Source organism: Anomaloglossus baeobatrachus, chromosome 6 (genome assembly GCF_048569485.1).
Source record: "Anomaloglossus baeobatrachus isolate aAnoBae1 chromosome 6, aAnoBae1.hap1, whole genome shotgun sequence".
NCBI classification, from domain to species: domain Eukaryota; kingdom Metazoa; phylum Chordata; class Amphibia; order Anura; family Aromobatidae; genus Anomaloglossus; species Anomaloglossus baeobatrachus.
Genome location: NC_134358.1, coordinates 15,513,229 through 15,532,330, shown reverse-complemented (window position 1 = coordinate 15,532,330; position 19,102 = coordinate 15,513,229). Strand labels below are relative to the sequence as shown.

Sequence of the window (19,102 nt, the reverse complement as noted above, 5' to 3'; positions counted from 1 at the left end):
GCTCCCGGCGCTCCTCTGCGACGTGGGACACCCAGCCGGGCACCCCTGCTTCCTCTGCACCGCTCCCGGGACTGGCTTCTGGTACTCGGGCCTCGCGCATGCGCATTAGGGCGCGCGCGCGGTCATTGACCCTTTCTTAAAGGGCCAGCACCTAGAAACAGGAAATTGCTTAGACAGGTACAGGGTATATTAAGATTCACCTTCCTGGTGGGCGGGGCCTGTTCTACGTGTTTAGCAAGCTAGTGTTCAGGTCCCCGTATTGCTTTGCCCTGTGCTTTGCCCTATATTAATCCTGTCTGTCTCGCAGAGCCTGCCCTGCCACGCCAGCCGCTCCGAACCAAGTCCATCCCTGGAACCTGACGGTAACTTCGGCGGATGTTCCACCACCTCTGCAGCTCCGCCAGTCTCCAGTCCCTGGCTCCGTTCGGTGACCCGTCCCATCGCTCAGCAGGTTCCGGATCCCGCCTAACCCTACTACCCGGCCTCGGACCCTGAGCCTCGTCACCCGGACTACCGTCCAGAACTCCGTTTGTTCCACGACATCCACCTTTCCAGCTCTCCTATGGACTGTCTGACTACCAACAGTGCTTCGGCTGCCGTGCATCCAGACCCTCTGGCGGGGTGACCGGCCTGGCTGCCTCCTCAAGGGAAACCGGTGTACGGTCCAGAGTTTCCACCACCCGGACATAACAATATAGATGGAGAATGTAAGCTGTACATGGGAGAGGGGAGGAGAGAGGGACTGATATAGATGGAGAATGTGAGCTGTACATGGGAGAGGGGAGGAAAGAGGAACTGATATGGATGAAGAACGTGTAACATGTGAGAGGGAGTGATATGGATGAGCATGTGAGATATACATGGGGAGGAGAGGAGAGAGGGAGTGATATGGATGAGCATGTGAAATATACATGGGGGAGGGGAGGAGAGAGGGACTGATATGGATGAGCATGTGAGATATACATGGGGGAGGAGAGGAGAGAGGGAGTGATATGGATGAGCATGTGAGATATACATGGGGGAGGGGAGGAGAGAGGGACTGATATGGATGAGCATGTGAGATATACATGGGGGAGGGGAGGAGAGAGGGAGTGATATGGATGAGCATGTGAAATATACATGGGGGAGGGGAGGAGAGAGGGACTGATATGGATGAGCATGTGAGATATACATGGGGGAGGAGAGGAGAGAGGGAGTGATATGGATGAGCATGTGAAATATACATGGGGGAGGGGAGGAGAGAGGGACTGATATGGATGAGCATGTGAGATATACATGGGGGAGGAGAGGAGAGAGGGAGTGATATGGATGAGCATGTGAGATATACATGGGGGAGGGGAGGAGAGAGGACTGATATGGATGCGCATGTGAGATATACATGGGGGAGGGGAGGAGAGAGGACTGATATGGATGAGCATGTGAGATATACGTGGGGGAGGGGAGGAAAGAGGACTGATATGGATGAGCATGTGAGATATACAGTGGTGTTCATAAGTCCTGCATAGGATAAATTGATTTTTCAAGTTTTAAACGTTTTCTGTCGAATAGCTTCGATGCTAATATGACATATTATATTTGGTTTTGTTCAGAAAACAATTTTGCATTCTCTCCCTGTAATATTTTTAGCTTTTGAAGCAGTTTTGCCTGAAATTATTGCAACAATATGGGAATTGAAAGCACAACTAAATATTGTACAGCTTCAGATCCAAAATTAGCCAATCACAGATGAGGTTCTTGTGACCAATCTTAACCTGGATATGGCAGCCAATCACATTCCTTTACATTGCCTCACATCTGCTGCTTAGTTTGCTTGTTTTATCGGTAGGTCTATCGAGTGAATCATACTGTAGAGCTTTATGATGGGAGTCTTCAGATTCTTGTCAGCGGAGGATCGTGTGCGACTTGTGGTGCTACATGAAGAGGGTTACACTGGCCCCAGATCGCAGGGAAGGGCGGCTGTAATTAGAGGACAGTTGTAAGAATTTTGCAGAAACATAACAAGCTTGGAATTACCCAGGACAGGCCCAGATCGGGTCGGCCCAGAAAGTCAACTAAAAGGGAGGATAGATACTGATAAGAACATCCCTTGCCAATGGAAAGATCACCTCTCCTCAGCTTCTGCGAGAATGGCAAGAAAAGTGCAATATTGAGGTAGCAACATCCACTGTTAGGAAGAGATGTTTGGAAGCAGGATTGAGAGGGTGCAAGGCCCGAAAGAAGCCATTGATGACAGCCATACAGGGTGCAAGGCCCGAAAGAAGCCATTGATGACAGCCATACAGGGTGCAAGGCCCGAAAGAAGCCATTGATGACAGCCATACAGGGTGCAAGGCCCGAAAGAAGCCATTGATGACAGCCATACAAAGACAAAGGCGAAAACTGTGGGCATTGAAATATTCAAAATGGAGGCATTAGGAGTGGGAAAAAGTGCTATTTAGTGATGAAAGCACTTTTTGCATTTTAGGAAATGATGGCAAGTCTTATGTGAGAAGGTTTCCACATGAAGAGCACAAGCCAAAGTGTTTGAGCTTCTCTGTGAAACATCCGATGAAAGTAATGGTCTGGGGCTGTATGGCAGCCAATGGTGTTGTAAGGCTTCATATTGTGGAGGGTTAATGCAAAAAAATACATAGACATCCTTAATAAGAAAATGCTGCCTTCTGCTCCACACCTGTTTTCAGGGGATTAGATCTTCCAGGATGATAATGCTCCTTGTCACAGAGCTAAGACAGTAACGGAATGGGAAAAAAAGGACAAGGTGGCTACTACTGACCGGCCAGCCCAGTCCCCGGACCTCAACCCAGTTGAAAATTTGTGTCTCAAGGTATCAATAGAGATATCTAAAAAACAGCCAAGGACCAAGAGAGAGTTGATTGAGGCTCCAATACAAGCCTGGAACCATCAGCACTCGTGACATCTGCAGAAGCTCGTGCACTCAATGCCACAGAGATGCAAAGGCCAATAAAGTATTAGAAGCCAAAGATGCACTCAAAAGGCCCTTTTCAGGACTCTGAATTACATAAAAAATAATAAATCTTAAAAAGTAAAATTTAAGTCTGTGTGAACTTGCATTGGAAGGTAATGAACTTAGAAACCTGTTCACCATTCTACACACTGCACTGGTGTAGGTATGGTTATGCTGTAAAAAAAAAATATAAAAAATGCACATATCATAACAATCTATACACTTGGGACATTCAAAAATGAGTATGGCATACAATGAGGGACTACAAAAACATATATGTTCCACCAGTTTCACTGTAGAGATGCAGAAGTATGATATATGTAGTTTTCTTTATGCCTATGCAGGACTTATGAACACCACTGTACATGGGGGAGGGGAGGAGATAGGGACCGCTATGGATGAGCATGTGAGATATACATGGGGGAGGGGAGGAAATAGGAACCGCTATGGATGAGCATGTGAGATATACATGGGGGAGGGGAGGAGAGAGGGACTGATATGGATGAGCATGTGAGATATACATGGGGGAGGGGAGGAGAGAGGACTGATATGGATGAGCATGTGAGATATACATGGGGGAGGGGAGGAGAGAGGGACTGATATGGATGAGCATGTGAGATATACATGGGGGAGGGGAGGAGAGAGGGACTGATATGGATGAGCATGTGAGATATACATGGGGAGGGAAGGAGAGAGGGACTGATATGGATAAGCATGTGAGATATACATGGGGGAGGAGAGAGGACTGATATGGATGAGCATGTGAGATATACATGGGGGAGGGGAGGAAATAGGAACCGCTATGGATGAGCATGTGAGATATACATGGGGGAGGGGAGGAGAGAGGACTGATATGGATGAGCATGTGAGATATACTTGGGGGAGGGGAGGAGAGAGGGACTGATATGGATGAGCATGTGAGATATACATGGGGCAGGGGAGGAGAGAGGGACTGATATGGATGAGCATGTGAGATATACATGGGGGAGGGGAGGAGAGAGGGACTGATATGGATGAGCATGTGAGATATACATGGGGGAGGGGAGGAGAGAGGGACTGATATGGATGAGCATGTGAGATATACATGGGGAGGGAAGGAGAGAGGGACTGATATGGATAAGCATGTGAGATATACATGGGGGAGGAGAGAGGACTGATATGGATGAGCATGTGAGATATACATGGGGGAGGGGAGGAAATAGGACCCGCTATGGATGAGCATGTGAGATATACATGGGGGAGGGGAGGAGAGAGGACTGATATGGATGAGCATGTGAGATATACTTGGGGGAGGGGAGGAGAGAGGGACTGATATGGATGAGCATGTGAGATATACATGGGGGAGGGGAGGAGAGAGGGACTGATATGGATGAGCTTGTGAGATATACATGGGGGAGGGGAGGAGAGAGGGACTGATATGGATGAGCATGTGAGATATACATGGGGGAGGGGAGGAAAGAGGGACTGATATGGATGAGCATGTGAGATATACATGGGGGAGGGGAGGAGAGAGGGACTGATATGGATGAGCATGTGAGATATACATGGGGGAGGGGAGGAGAGAGGGACTGATATGGATGAGCATGTGAGATATACATGGGGGAGGGGAGGAAAGAGGGACTGATATGGATGAGCATGTGAGATATACATGGGGGAGGGGAGGAGAGAGGGACTGATATGGATGAGCATGTGAGATATACATGGGGGAGGGGAGGAGAGAGGGACTGATATGGATGAGCATGTGAGATATACATGGGGGAGGGGAGGAGAGAGCACTGATATGGATGGAGTGTGTGTGTGAAAGGACGGTAGATATGAGTGACCTCAGTATCACGAACAAAAATGATACATATATATATATGTGTATATATATACATATAGGGTGAATGCATGCTGCACAAATGAACTAGGAACACAATTGCCTGAATGTGTTGTATGTCTCTGCGTCTCCTGTCTACCTGCCATGTTTACTCGTCTTGGGATTTTGAAAAATACGGCGCTTCAGTTTAGGCTACATTCACATGACCGTTCCGTTTTGGCGGTCCGCAAAAACCGGTCCTGTTTTTCCACGGATGCATCCGTGTGACAACCGCATCTGTCTCGTTCCGTTCAGTATACGGTCCTTGTGACATCTGTGTGACTTCCGTCTTTTTTTGCGGACCTCAAAAAAAAAATGTAATTAGCGTCACATGCAGTCCAGGGTATCTGACCAGATGCTGGTCCCGATATGAAGTCTATGGGAAACAGAAACTGGCGTAAAGGGGTAGGAGCAAGTGCTATATGCTCACCGATCACCAGCACGGCTGTCACACTGCTCCTGCGGCAGCTCTTTGTTCTTCCCGAGCCGGCCGCTTATTAGGCTCATACATATTCACTCCTCCCCCCGTCTGTGATTGGTTACAGTCAGATGCGCCCCCACGCTGAGTAACAGCTGTCTGACTGCAACCAATCATAGCCGTTGGTGGGCAGGTCTATATCGTACAGTACAATAAATAAATAATTTAAAAAAAACAAACAGCATGCGGTCCCCCACATGGGGACCCACGTCATTGGGAGCCCCCCCACACTATAATATAAGCCAGCAGCCGGCCGGAATTGCTGCATCCATTAGATGCGACAGTCCTGGGACTTTACTCGGCTCATCCCGAATGCCCTGGTGCGGTGGCAAACTGGGTAATATATAGGGTTGATACCAGCTGTGTAATGTCACCTGACCTCAAGCCCAGAGGTCAGTGATGTCACGGCATCTATCAGATGCCCGAGATCACTACTCAGTCAGTAATAAAAAAAACAATCCCCAATACATTCACTCTTTCACCAATTTATTGGAAAGAAAAAACAAACGCAGGTCCAGTGTAATCCAATAAGGGGGTCCCACGATGATCCGCACTCACTGTCCCAGTCAGTGAAGAGCAGAATGTTCCCCATTGGCTGGGAGAGCAGTGCAGTGACCTGAGCTAACATCAATAGGTCTGCCCAGGTCACTGCAGGGGATGACCAGCACTGACTTGAGGAGGTTAGCGAGGTGCATTACCTGCGGTGATGAATGCCGCTGCACTCCTGACGTCAGCGCTCGTCACTGAGTTCAATGACCGCCGCGTTCACAAGCGAAGTGAGGTGATGTGAGAACACAACGGGCATAGAAGTCAGTGAAAAGCGCTGACGTCAGGAGTGCAGGACTTCATCACCGAAGGTAATGAATTTTACTAACCTCCTGACGGCAACGCTCATCATCCCCGCAGATGCTCACACGCTGCAGTGCGGGGCAGATGCGGACACGCTGCAGTGCGGACATATGCTGACACGCTGCAGTGCGGGCAGCCACGGGGCTGGTGAGGGAGCGGGACACAGACTGCAGGGGCACTCGACAGAGGTCACACGGAAGTGTTTCCGTGTTGCTTCCGGGGATTTTGCGGACCCATTGACTTGTATTGAGTCACGGTCCGTTATTACAGAACAGAATAGGACATGTTCCATAATAACAGAACGGACATACGGCATCCGATGTGCTTTTTTGTAGGATTGGATGCACACGGAAGTGCTTCTATGTGCATCTGATCCTACACAAAAGACATTGAAAAGATGGTCATGTCAGTAGGTCCGGAAAAAAACAGGAACTGACCAGGACAGACGGAACGGTCGTCTGAATGAGCCCTGAATCTGCACAAGTGCCTTCTTGCAAAAACATGTGCAGGGACTCCCCACCCCCGGCCTCCACCTCCTCCTCTGACTGATGTGCAGGGACTCCCCACCCCCGGCCTCCACCTCCTCCTCTGACTGATGTGCAGGGACTCCCCACCCCCGGCCTCCACCTCCTCCTCTGACTGATGTGCAGGGACTCCCCGCCCTGGCCTCCTCCTCTGAGTGATGTGGAGGATCTACCCATGCTGGCCTCCTCCTATCACAGTTCTACTTTCGTTTCTTCTTGCTTTGTCTTCCTGGTATTTTGGTCATTTCCTCAAAAAATCTTAGGACATAAAGTGAGAAGAAGAGAAGGCCTGTGACACTGAATGCAATAATATATCACACATGCTTCCTTTTGTGTAGGGTAAGTGTGGGGTAACTGTACGTTACACTATGTTACAAGCATGGGGTAACTACATTATATTATATTACGGGGATAGGGTAACTGTACATTATATTGTCTCTTTCAGCATGGAGGTGGAAGTCCAGGGCCTGACTGATGAGGTTCACACCGACTTTCTAATCCTGTACTTGGAGAGTAAGCGGCGCTCTGGTGGAGGTCCTGTGTCTTCATACACCCGCACTGGGTCACAGGCCGTGGTGACATTTGAGAATATTTCAGGTAGGTGTGGAGGCATTCCTGGTATCGGTGGTTTGGGTGTAGTAGGTGGGGGAGTGTTTTGGTGAGTAATGGTAGCTCAGCTTATTTCTCATTCCTCGCCTTCTTTATCACTACGCCTGGCTAGAGCAGAGCTTCATGCCACAAGTTTATTTCACCTGGTTGATGTCCATCTATTGGCTTTGTGTGTGACTACTGGTTTCACCCATGTTCAGTAGACGAAAATCATGTTGGTGGAGCAGATCTTTTCTTCTATTCTTTAGCTGACCAGTGACATTGAAGAGAGATGTTAATTTCTGCAGCAGGTCCTCCTGGCTCTGAGATATCCTCCTGGCTGTGAGATGTCCTCCTGTATTCTCCTGATCATCAGATGTTCTCCTGGCCTTGAGATGTCCTCCTAATTGTGAGATGTTCTCCTGGCCTTGAGATGTTCTCCTGACTTGGAGATGTTCTCGTGACTTGGAGATGTTCTTCTGGCTTGGAGATGTTCTTCTGGCTTGGAGATGTTCTCCTGACTTGGAGATGTTCTTCTGGCTTGGAGATGTTCTTCTGGCTTGGAGATGTTCTTCTGGCTTGGAGATGTTCTTCTGGCTTGGAGATGTTCTTCTGGCTTGGAGATGTTTTCCTGACTTGGAGATGTTCTCCTGACTTGGAGATGTTCTCCTGACTTGGAGATGTTCTCCTGACTTGGAGATGTTCTCCTGACTTGGAGATGTTCTTCTGGCTTGGAGATGTTCTTCTGGCTTGGAGATGTTCTTCTGGCTTGGAGATGTTCTTCTGGCTTGGAGATGTTCTTCTGGCTTGGAGATGTTCTTCTGGCTTGGAGATGTTCTTCTGGTTTGGAGATGTTCTTCTGGCTTGGAGATGTTCTTCTGGTTTGGAGATGTGCTCCTGGCTTGGAGATGATTTCCTCGGCTTGAGATGTTCTCCTGATCATCAAATGTTCTCCTGGCCTTGAGATGTTCTCCTGATCCCTCATCATCAAATATTCTCCTGATCATCAGATGTTCTCCTGGCCTTGAGATGTTCTCCTGGCCTTGACATGTTCTCCTGATCCATCATCATCAGATATTCTGATCATCAGATGTTCCCCTGGCATTAAGATGTTCTCCTGGCCTTGAGATGTTCTCCTGGCCATGAGATGTTCTACCTTTTGTCTGGTCCTTCTCAGAGAGTTGCCCCATGGTCTTCATCATCTCCTCCAGGGACATACATGGTATATTTATGGTACTTTTACTATAGACACAAAAGTTATGATTTAGAATATAAATCTGTCTTCAGTTTGTCCTGGCAGCCGCACAACAGATGTGGAACTTCTTTGCCCTGCAAGCTGCTAAAAATAATTAGTAATAATTTTATGTATATAGCGCCAACATAATCCACAGCACTTTACAATTTAGCAGGGTAGGACAGGTGGTACATTTCATTTAACCTGCAATGATAGACTATGATAGACCCAGAGACTCTACCCCCTTAGATAATTTTTTTTTAGATCTCTGATTTAAAAAAAAGCCTATGGAGGAAGCCTTGTGACAGGAATAAGGCAAAACAGATTTAGTCCCTTCAGCAGCAGAACACATGGAGATACGACGATAAACCCTAAGGAAGGGGACCCACAGAATAATAATAATAATAATTTATTCACTTATATAGCGCTATTAATTCCACAGCGCTTTACATACATTGGCAACACTGTCCCCATTGGGGCTCACAATCTAAATTCCCTATCAGTATGTTTTTTGGAGTGTGGGAGGAAACCGGAGAACCCGGAGGAAACCCACGCAAACACAGGGAGAACATACAAACTCCTTGCAGATGTTAGCGCTGCAAGGCTGCAGTGCTAACCACTGAGCCACCGTGACAGAAGAATCCAATAAAGACCTAAAAACTGAAGCCTGCTTCAACTACGTCTTCTGAAGTTTATCAGTCATGAATGTGTGAGGGAAAGAACAAGATGCTGCTCTATGGAAACTGAGGAGTGCACAGCAGTGGAAGAAGAATCAACCACGGTGAAATGGACCCTAAAGGCTGCTTTACACGCAGCGACATTGCTCAAGCGATCTCGTTGGGGTCACGGAGTTTGTGATGCACATCCGGCCGCTTTAGCGATGCCGTTGCGTGTGACACCTATGAGTGATTTTGAATTGTCGCAAAAACGTGCAAAATCGCTCATCGGTGACATGCCCCCCTATTCTCGATTATCGCTGCTGCGCGGTGTACGATGTAGTTCGTCGTTCCTGCGGCAGCACACATCGCTATGTGTGACGTCGCAGGAACGAGGAACCTCACCTTACCTGCGGCCGCCGGCAATGAGGAAGGAAGGAGGTGGGCGGGATGTTACGTCCCGCTCATCTCCGCCCCTCCGCTTCTATTGGGCGGCGGTTCAGTGACCCCTGCTGTGACGTCGCTGTGACGCTGAACAAACTGCCCCCTTAGAAAGGAGGCAGTTCGCCGGTCACAGCGACGTCGCTGGGCAGGTAAGTAGTGTGACGGGTCCGTGCGATGTTGTGCGCCACGGGCAGCGATTTGCCTTTGTCGCACAACCGATGGGAGCGGGTACGCACGCTAGCGATATCGGTCACAATATCGCAGCGTGTAAAGCGGCCTTTAGGCTATGTGCCCACGGGACTCTGTACTTGCGGATATATCTGCAGGTACGTCCGCAGGTTTCCCGCAGCTGTTCCCTGGATCCGCAGCTATCCATTGCTGCGGGATTCCAGCGAAATATCTGCGGTTAAACTGCGGACATTCACTTACCTGTGAAAGTCCCGGCCTCAATCTCCATAGTGGAGGGCCGGAAATTCCGCAGGTATTTCCGCAGGGATAATTGACATGCAGTTACGTGCGGCTGCGGGACATCCGCAGCATGTTTCACAGCCGCACATACCACAGCATGGACACAGACACTCCCCATGTCCCATAGGATAAGATGGGGAGTGTCTGTACTTGCTGAAACCTGCGGATTTATCTAGAAAATCCAGATAAATCTGCAGGTTCTCCGTGGCAAAATCCGCAGGTGCGGGCTCCCTTAGGCACATAGCCTAAGGGGTACTTTGCACGCTGCGACATCGCACCTGCAATATCGTCGGGGTCAAATCGAAAGTGACGCACGTCCGGCGCCGGTAACGACGTCGCAGCGTGTAAAGCCTAGGAGCGACAATCACCGATCACAAAAACGTCAAAATCGGATGATCGGTGACAAGTCGCTCCATTCCATAATTTCGGTACAATGTTGTTCCTCGTTCCTGCGGCAGCACACATCGCTGTGTGTGAAGCCGCAGGAGCCAGGAACATCTCCTACCTGCGTCCCGCGGCTCACGCCGGCTATGCGGAAGGAAGGAGGTGGGCGGGATGTTTACGTCCCGCTCATATCCGCCCCTCCGCTTCTATTGGCCGCCTGCCGTGTGACGTCGCTGTGACGCCGCACGACCCGCCCCCTTAGGAAGGAGGCGGATCGCCAGCCAGAGCGACGGTCGCAGGGCAGGTATGTGCGTGTGAAGCTGCCGTATCGATAATGTTCGCTACGGCAGCTATAACACAATATCGTATGGGTGACGGGGGCGGGGACTATCGCGCTCGGCATCGAAAGCATCGGCTTGCGATGTCGAAGTGTGCAAAGTACCACTTAGGCTATGTGCGCACGTAGCGTTCTGCCCTGCAGAAATTTCTGCAGCGATTTGAACAGCACACGTGCACTTCAAATCGCTGCAGAAAGAGTCCGTAATGAAAAAAAAAAAGCCGATTCCATGCGCTCTGTATCCAGCCCCTCCCATAGACATAGGCTTCATGCAGAGCGCACGGAAGAAGTGACATGTCACTTCTTAGAACGTGCGCTTCGGGCAGCAGCCGAAGCGCTGCGCTCTAATACGCCACGTGCGCACGTCTCCTGCATAATCTTCATAGATTGTGCTGGGGACACAGGACGCATGCAGTTACGCTGCGGTGCAGAATGCAGCGTAACTGCATGAAAACACGCAACGTGCGCACATAGCCTTAGGCTATATGCACACAGTGCAGTTTTTTCTGCACACAAACTGCAACCAAAATTGCATCTTGTTACAGAGAGCCTGAAAATGTAAAAAAAACCACTTGTAATGTAGGTGCGTTTTTGATGCGTTTTTAGTGCGTTTTTGTTAATTTCGCTTTTTAAAGGAGAATCAAAATATGATAGCATAGGATAATGGATAGATAGCTAGAATAGATGGATAGATAGAAAAAATAGAAAGAATAGATAGATAGAACATATAGAATAGAAAGAAAGAAAGAACAGAATACTGTAGATAGAAAAAATATCAGAATAGCTTTATAAAGGGATAGCCAGCTTGGGCAGCTGTTTTTTTTTAAATTTTTCTTTTGTTAAAAAATGACGTGGGGTCCCCCCATTTTTCATATCCAGCACAGGAACAGCAGCAGCTGCAGGCTGCAACCCTCAGCTGTACCTTGGCTGGTCATGAAAAATTGAGGGAATCCCACACTTTTTTTTTAAGTATTTGATTTATTTATTTTTTTTTAAAAATGACATAGGGTCTCCCCATTTTTCTAAAATCAGCCAAGGTACAGCAGACAACGGGGGGCTGATATTATTAGGGTGGGAAGGGCCATGGTTATTTGTCCCTTTCCAGCCTAACGATAGTAGCCCACAGCCGCAACAGAAGTGTTGTATCCTTAAGATGCGCCAATTCTGGCTCTGGACCCAGCTCTTCCCGTTGCACTGGTGCGGTGGCAATCGGAGTAATAAGGAGTTAATAACAGCCCACAGCTGAAACTTACTCCTAGATTAGTAATGGCAAGCATCTATGAGACACCCACCATCATTAATCTGTAAGTGAAAAGAAATAAACACAAACACCGAAATACTGCTTTATTTGGAATAAAAGACAAAAAAACCCCACCCTCTTTCATCACTTAATTAACCCCCCAAACACCCCTCCAGGTCCGACGTAATCCACACGAGGTCCCACGACGCTTCCAGCACTGCTACATATCTGAAGCTCACAGCAAGCGTCATAGAACAAGACTGCCCCCTGTGAGCTCCACACAGCAACTGAAGTGAGCCATGCAATAAGTTGTGACGTCACTCAGGTAATTTGCTGTCACAGCTTGAGTCCTCCACCTGTGACTTCAAATCAAGCCGCGACTGAAGTGAGCCGCACGATCAGCGGGACGTCACTCAGGTGATTTGCTGTCACAACTGGAGGACTCAAGCTGTGACCGGAAATCACTTGAGTGACGTCACCGCTTATGGAGCTCACAGCGGTCAGTCTTGTTCTATGACGCTCGCTGTGAGCTTCAGATATGTCGCAGTGCTGGAAGCGTTGTGGGACCTTGTGTGGATTATGTCGGACCTGGAGGGGTGTTTGGGGGGTTAGTAAAGTGGTGAAAAATGGGTCTTTTTTGTCTTTTATTTAAAGGATTTTTTGGATGTATATTTACTTTCACTTACAGATTAGTAATGGGGGTGTCTCATAGACCCCTGCCATGACTAACCTAGGACTTAGTGGCAGCTATGGGCTGCCAATAACTCCTTATTACCTTATTACCCCGATTGCCACAGCACCAGGGCAATTCGGGATGAGCTGGGTAAAGTCCCAGGACTCTTGCATCTAATGGTGCGGCAATTCCAGGCGGCTGCTAGCTGATATTTTTAGGCTGGCGGGCTCCCAGCCTGAAAATACCAGCCATCAGCTGTAAGGCTTTATCTTGGCTGTGTGTCAAAATTGTGGGGGACTGCACGCCGTTTTTTTTAAATTATTTATTTATTGTACTGTACAATATAGACCCGCCCACTGCTGGCTGTGATTGGATGCAGTCAGACAGCTGTCACTCAGCATGGGGGCACATGTGACTGCAACCAATCACAGATGGGGAGGAGTGAACATGTATGAGCCTAATGAGCGGGTGCAGTGAATGTTATTGAGGCTAATGAGCAAGTCGGGCAGAAGAATGAGAGGCCGCAGGAGCAGTGTGACAGCCGCGTGGCTCCGGTGATCGGTGAGTATGAAGCGCTTGGGAAGAGAGAAAGACACTGACACCAAAACATTCACTGCAGCATTGATTTTGTCATTCTGGAACTAAGTTGGTGAGCTGCGTTTTTTTTACAAAACCACGGGTAAAACGTATGCAAAACGCAAACCATTTGTAACCATGCGTTATCATGCGTTGTTCATCCCCCTCATTGGTTTCAATGGTGGACAAATGGTGACAAAAACGTAAGAAAGAATGAACACGCTTCTTTTTTTGTCACAAACTTTTGTCAAAAAAAACTGCTGCCAAATAAACTGCAAGGTCTGCACAAGAAATCTGACTTCTCATAGACTTTGCTGAGAAGTTAAAAATTCTAACAACAAGACTGCAGCAAAAATGCGAGAAAAACGCAGCGTGCGCATGTAGCCTAAAACCTAAAGACAAGAAAAGGTCAGAGGCCGAAGAAACATTGGAAACAAGGGTCCATCATCTAAGGGATGTGGGTCGCTTGGATGCTTTCTTACCTCTGGTGGAGCCACATGCAGATATCCTGAAGGAAACTGTCCTTTTTAAGTAGATCCTCAGACATTGAGATAGATCCAAAAGATTCCAGTGGAATCTTAGATTCAATCAGAGTGAAAAAGAAGCAATAAAATAAACTGATTAATATTTAGAAATTACAGAATCTTAGGTCTGTGGAATCCAAGGGAAAGACTAAAGCGGGCTTTACACGCTGCGATATCGGTATCGATATCGCTAGCGTTCGACCCGGCCCCATCGTTTGTGCGACACGGGCATATCGCTGCCCGTCGCGCACCCCTGTCACATGTACTTACCTGCATAGCGACGTCGCTGTGACCGGCGTACCGCCTCCATTCTAAGGGGGCGGTCCGTTCGGCATCACAGCGACGTCACTAAGCAGCCGCCCAATTAAAGCGGAGGGGCGGAGATGAGCGGGACGTAACATCCCGCCCACCTCCTTGCTTCCTCATTGCGGGCGGGACGCAGGTAAGGTGAGGTTCCTCGTTCCTGCGGGGTCACACGGAGTGATGTGTGCTGCCGCAGGAACGAGGACCAACATCGCCCAAATATCATCAACGATAATTGGGAGGGGGGGGATGTCACCGATGAGCGCTTTTGAACATTTTTGCGACGATTCAAAATCGCTCATAGGAGTCACAGGCAACGACATCGCTACAGCGGCCGGATGTGCGTCACAAAATCCGTGACCCCAACGAGATCACTGTAGCGAAATCGTAGCGTGTAAAGCGGCCTTAAGCAAAAAATTCCGCACACCACTATTAATCATTTAAAATCTCCAAAAAGTTCATTAGTACAATAACACGCTTAAAATCACCTAAAATCACCATGGGAAATGGTCAAATAATCTATATAAACCTGTCAATACAACCGTGGAAAAGGAGAGCAACAGCCATGGAAATAGCCACTCTAGATATACCGTATATGAAAATATAATAGATAAGTACATCAGTAACCTCAGGTATCAGATGACCAGTGTGACCGTCACACACTAATGCTATAGGTGCTCATATAGAAATACATGCAGATATATGTATACTTACAATATGCTAATCAAAAGCCCATAGATCTAGTGGGTGCAGATGTCACCAACCTCAGCTATGTAATCAATGATGTGGGTTCCACCTATTAATACAATAGGCAATAATGCGGTAAGTGGGCGCAGATCCCACGCGTATCACCGGTCAAGGCAGCTTCATCAGGGAGATGCAAACACAAATAGTGAGCTCAAGAGGCCACTATATACAGACACTTATCAGACAAATAACATGCCAGTGTGTCATGAGTGGCTTAGTGATCTGCATGGTGCGTCAAGCATGGGTGTGTGCCCACCGGCAATGAGCCGTTCTATTGTGTGCCCACCGGCAAGGAGTCATTCTATTGTGTGCTCCCCGCAAGGAGCCATTCTATCGTGTGCCCACCGGCAAGGAGTCGTTCTATCATGTGCATCCCGCAAGGGGCCGTTCTATCATGTGCCCCCCGCAAGGAGCCGTTCTATTATGTGCCCCCCACAAGTAGCCGTTCTATTGCGTGCCCTCCGGCAAGGAGTCTCGTTCTATCTGTGACATTTTTTATATCTAATTCTGTATTTCCAGATGCAGAGAACGTATTATCTAAGGAGGAACATTGCGTGCAGTCGGTCACAATCCGTGTGAGGCGTCCTCCCCCATGGGATCTTGGGAAAGTAGCCTTGTGTGGTCTTCCTCCAGAGACTTTGGATCCTTTTCTAGAACTTTATGTGGAGAATGTAAGTGGTCGAGACAACTTCAGCCTGATACGATCCTCAGGCCGGACAACGGTGCTTGTCACCTTCCAGGAGCCGCTGAGTGATGAAGGTGAGTGCTGACCTGTCCCAGATTGTTGCTTTATCTTCACTTCTGGGAGTTATTTTTACATGTGTTTGTCTAGAATTCATCCGTTTGGGAAGAAGTGTTGAGAAGCGGCCATTGCAAGGATCTCTCCTGTCTGTTCAGCGTGTCCGCGTCTGTGCTGAGGTCTTGGTGGAGAATGTTGGGCATGATGTTTCCTCTGACCTTCTGGAGATGTATTTTGAGAGTCGACGAAGCGGAGGAGGAATTGTAAACTCAGTAAGGATGCTCAGGAACAACTCTGCTGCCGTAGTGTCCTTTAATGATGCTCATGGTGAGTGAGAAGCAATAGAAAATGTCATGGACGTGGTGGTGGAATCACAGGCGTAGACTAGGACATCTTCACATAATGAACTTTACACTACTGGGTCTTAAAGTCTGGAAGGAGATGATCATTGTGAATTAAATGTCCTGCACATCTAAGCCATGGCAACCATAGCATCAATACAGTGGCATGCAAAAGTTTGGGCACCTCTGGTCAAAATTACTGTTATTGACCATGCCACTGTATGTAGTGCAACACATCCTAAACCTATGGAGTCACCATTATCCCCTAACCTCCTGTCCACAATCGATCTATGAAGTGAGGATTGCTCCGTAATCTCAAAACTACAGAATGTTAATGCTAATGTAAGGATAATTGTTTGATAAAACCCAACACTTTGTGATATGTGGGTGCCATTGATGGGGCTTATATAATTAGTGCCATGTAACGATGTCCTGTACCTCTGTTTGTTTATTCAGTGGCCACGCGGGTTCTGACCCGGACACATTCTTTGCAGAACTGTCAGCTGACCATCTCTCCATACTACCCTGCTCTTTTTGGGTCTCCCGACACGGAGGAGACCGGACCTGCAGATGAAAAAAGCACAGAGGTTGAAAACAGTGAGGAGCGCAGTGAACAGCAGACAGACATAAAAACGGAGGAGAAGATGGAGTGTCAGGACTGGCCAGAGCACCAGCCATATTACAATCAGGCCAGAGCCTCAGGAGCTGGTGACCATGAAGACAAGAACATGGGTCCACGAGACGTAAAGAGGTCCGAGGAGATGACAAAAGCAGATCCTCCAATGAGGCAGAGAAGGAACAACACTGAAGCATGCACCTCTCTACCACCAGATGAAGCTGAAGTCCTCATGGACTTATCAGAGCTTCGGTTCCTACAAGAATATCACCATGACCTTCTGGCAGGAATGGAACAAGTCACCATTGTCCCCCTGGAAGTACAAGGCAAATGTGGATTTAAGGTGAGCGTCTGTGATGCTGGGATCAAAGGTCTTTATACACTGCGTGCAGAATTATTAGGCAAATGAGTATTTTGATCACATGATACTTGTTATACATGTTGTCCTACTCCAAGCTGTATAGGCTGAGAGCCAACTACCAATTAAGTAAATCAGGTGATGTGCATCTCTGTAATGAGGAGGGGTGCGGTGTAATGACATCAACACCCTATATAAGGTGTGATTAATTATTAGGCAACTTCCTTTTCTTTGGCAAAATGGGTCAGAAGAGAGATTTGACGGGCTCTGAAGAGTCCAAAATTGTGAGATGTCTTGCAGAGGGAAGCAGCAGTCTTGAAATTGCCAAACTTTCGAAGCGTGATCACTGAACAATCAAGCGTTTCATGGCAAATAGCCAACAGGGTCGCCATTTCCGACAGAGATCTCATGAAATCAAGACTATCTGGGAGGGGGCTATTGTACCGACATTACCTCCGGAGGCCTCACCTGAGCCCAGGCAGCTTGGAGGGACGTCCCATGTGAGGCGGTTACTGTACTGACATTACCTCCGGAGGCCTCACCCGAGCTCATGCAGCTTGGAGGGACGTCCCATGGAGGGACAAACTCCTCTACTCCTAAGAAATGGGGGGAGTCTGTTTTATTCTATAGCAGAAAGGGAACACTTTGTCAGTACCTGTCCCTCTGTGCCGAAGGAAAACGGCAGTCGGAAAACTTTTAGACCCAGGTGGGTTGGAGCATTCCAACCTGGGTCTACGTATTTCCTCCACCATGGTATCTCAATGTTTATTACCCCCAAGGGTTAAGGTCGGGACCTAGATGTCCCCATTATGGTTTTTCTGGATAGTGGTTTAGGGGTAAACAGAATTGATGAACAGTTCTCTCATTCTTCTGGGTTTGAGGTGAAGGAGTTTTCAAATCTAGTACAGATGTTTGCCATTGATTAGTCACCTCTTTCTCAGGGGGTTTTGCTGAGTGTCTACATGGGCTTGAACTCCATATAGGGATCCTCCATTCGTCGCTCATATCTTGTTATGTACTTAAGGGCCTCCTTGCACAAATTGTATTAGGGTTCCCCTGGTTTGAGTTTCATAACCCCACTGTTGACTGGAAAACCCAGAACATAAGTAAATGGAGCACATATTGTAAGGAACACCGTCTGTCTAGGAACCTGTATTTCGGCGGTTACCACTAGTCTTCCAGATCCCCTCTCAGAGTTGGGTGATGTGTTCTCTGAGAATGGTTGTCAGGAGATGCCACCACATAGACCTTTTGACTGCATCATAAGGTTGGGGCCAGGGTCAAGATGACTTACATGTCACTGTCTCTTACCGCACAACTCATCTCTTCCATGTTCTCTAGGTGACAGGAGATACAGTCTCTTGTAGGATGGCGGAGGAACTTTTCCGGCACATACTGTCCTCGGTGTCATATCGTACGGTGACATTGCAGTTTCCGGGGGTGTCCCTGTTTCTCCTAGAAGAGGAGAGTCAGAAGGCAGTACGGGATACAGAAAAACAAAACCAGTGCATCGTGGACACATCTCGACTCAGCTTGAAAGTCACAGGCTGTAAGGTAAAGTCTTCTGAACTGACCCCTCTACATCACCATCAATGGAAAATTGTCTCCTCACATGAAAATTCTCTGGACTTCTGCAGACTGCGGATCCCTGGAGCTTTGTCCACCTACCCGACACTTCTCCTATCCAATCCATCATGGCTGACGAGTTGTCAGAGGCGGAAGGAGCACAGCTTGCTGCAAATATTGGTGAGCTGCACAGTACATGGGATAAGGAAGGCTTGGATTAAAAACAAGTTTTAGTTTTTTCACTTTTAAGAGCCTTAATTGTTTTTATTTTTCGATTAAGAATTATAATGTGTCAGGAAAGGGTTAAGCTGGCCATATACTTATTATAGCTGGTCACCTACATCCTGGAGCACCCCAAAATATACACTCGAGTTGTACTTGTTCAGTCAGGAAGAGAAAAAGGTATCATCTCCAGACAACTCTGTCAGTGTTCCCCCAGACACCTGCAATCTTATTCCTACAGACTCAATTGTCCTATCCTCCTCCTGACTCCTCTGTCCTATTTCTCCTCCACCTCCAGACTGCTTTGTTTTTCCTCCACTTCCAGACTCCTTTCTCTCTCCTCTCGTCCACCTCTACAACTCTCTGTAATTTCCTCCTTCTCCAAACTCATCCCTGTCCTCTAATCCTCCAG

The 19,102-nt window shown here is 48.0% G+C and overlaps 1 protein-coding gene across 2 annotated transcripts in view; it reads left to right on the top strand.

Moving 5' to 3' along the window:
- Positions 1–19,102, top strand: part of PARP10 (poly(ADP-ribose) polymerase family member 10) — a 37,769-nt gene that overhangs the window by 6,358 nt on the left and 12,309 nt on the right. The window contains exons 2-8 of one of the 2 annotated variants that reach the window (XM_075352801.1): positions 308–707; positions 7,120–7,271; positions 15,368–15,607; positions 15,681–15,914; positions 16,385–16,887; positions 18,244–18,456; positions 18,540–18,648. In XM_075352801.1, the coding sequence (XP_075208916.1) occupies positions 7,121–7,271; positions 15,368–15,607; positions 15,681–15,914; positions 16,385–16,887; positions 18,244–18,456; positions 18,540–18,648 (1,450 nt within the window). In that variant the 5' untranslated portion in view covers positions 308–707; position 7,120. Of the gene's footprint in view, positions 1–307; positions 708–6,888; positions 7,014–7,119; positions 7,272–15,367; positions 15,608–15,680; positions 15,915–16,384; positions 16,888–18,243; positions 18,457–18,539; positions 18,649–19,102 lie in introns of those variants that run through there. The other variant, XM_075352800.1, reaches the window with a different exon arrangement.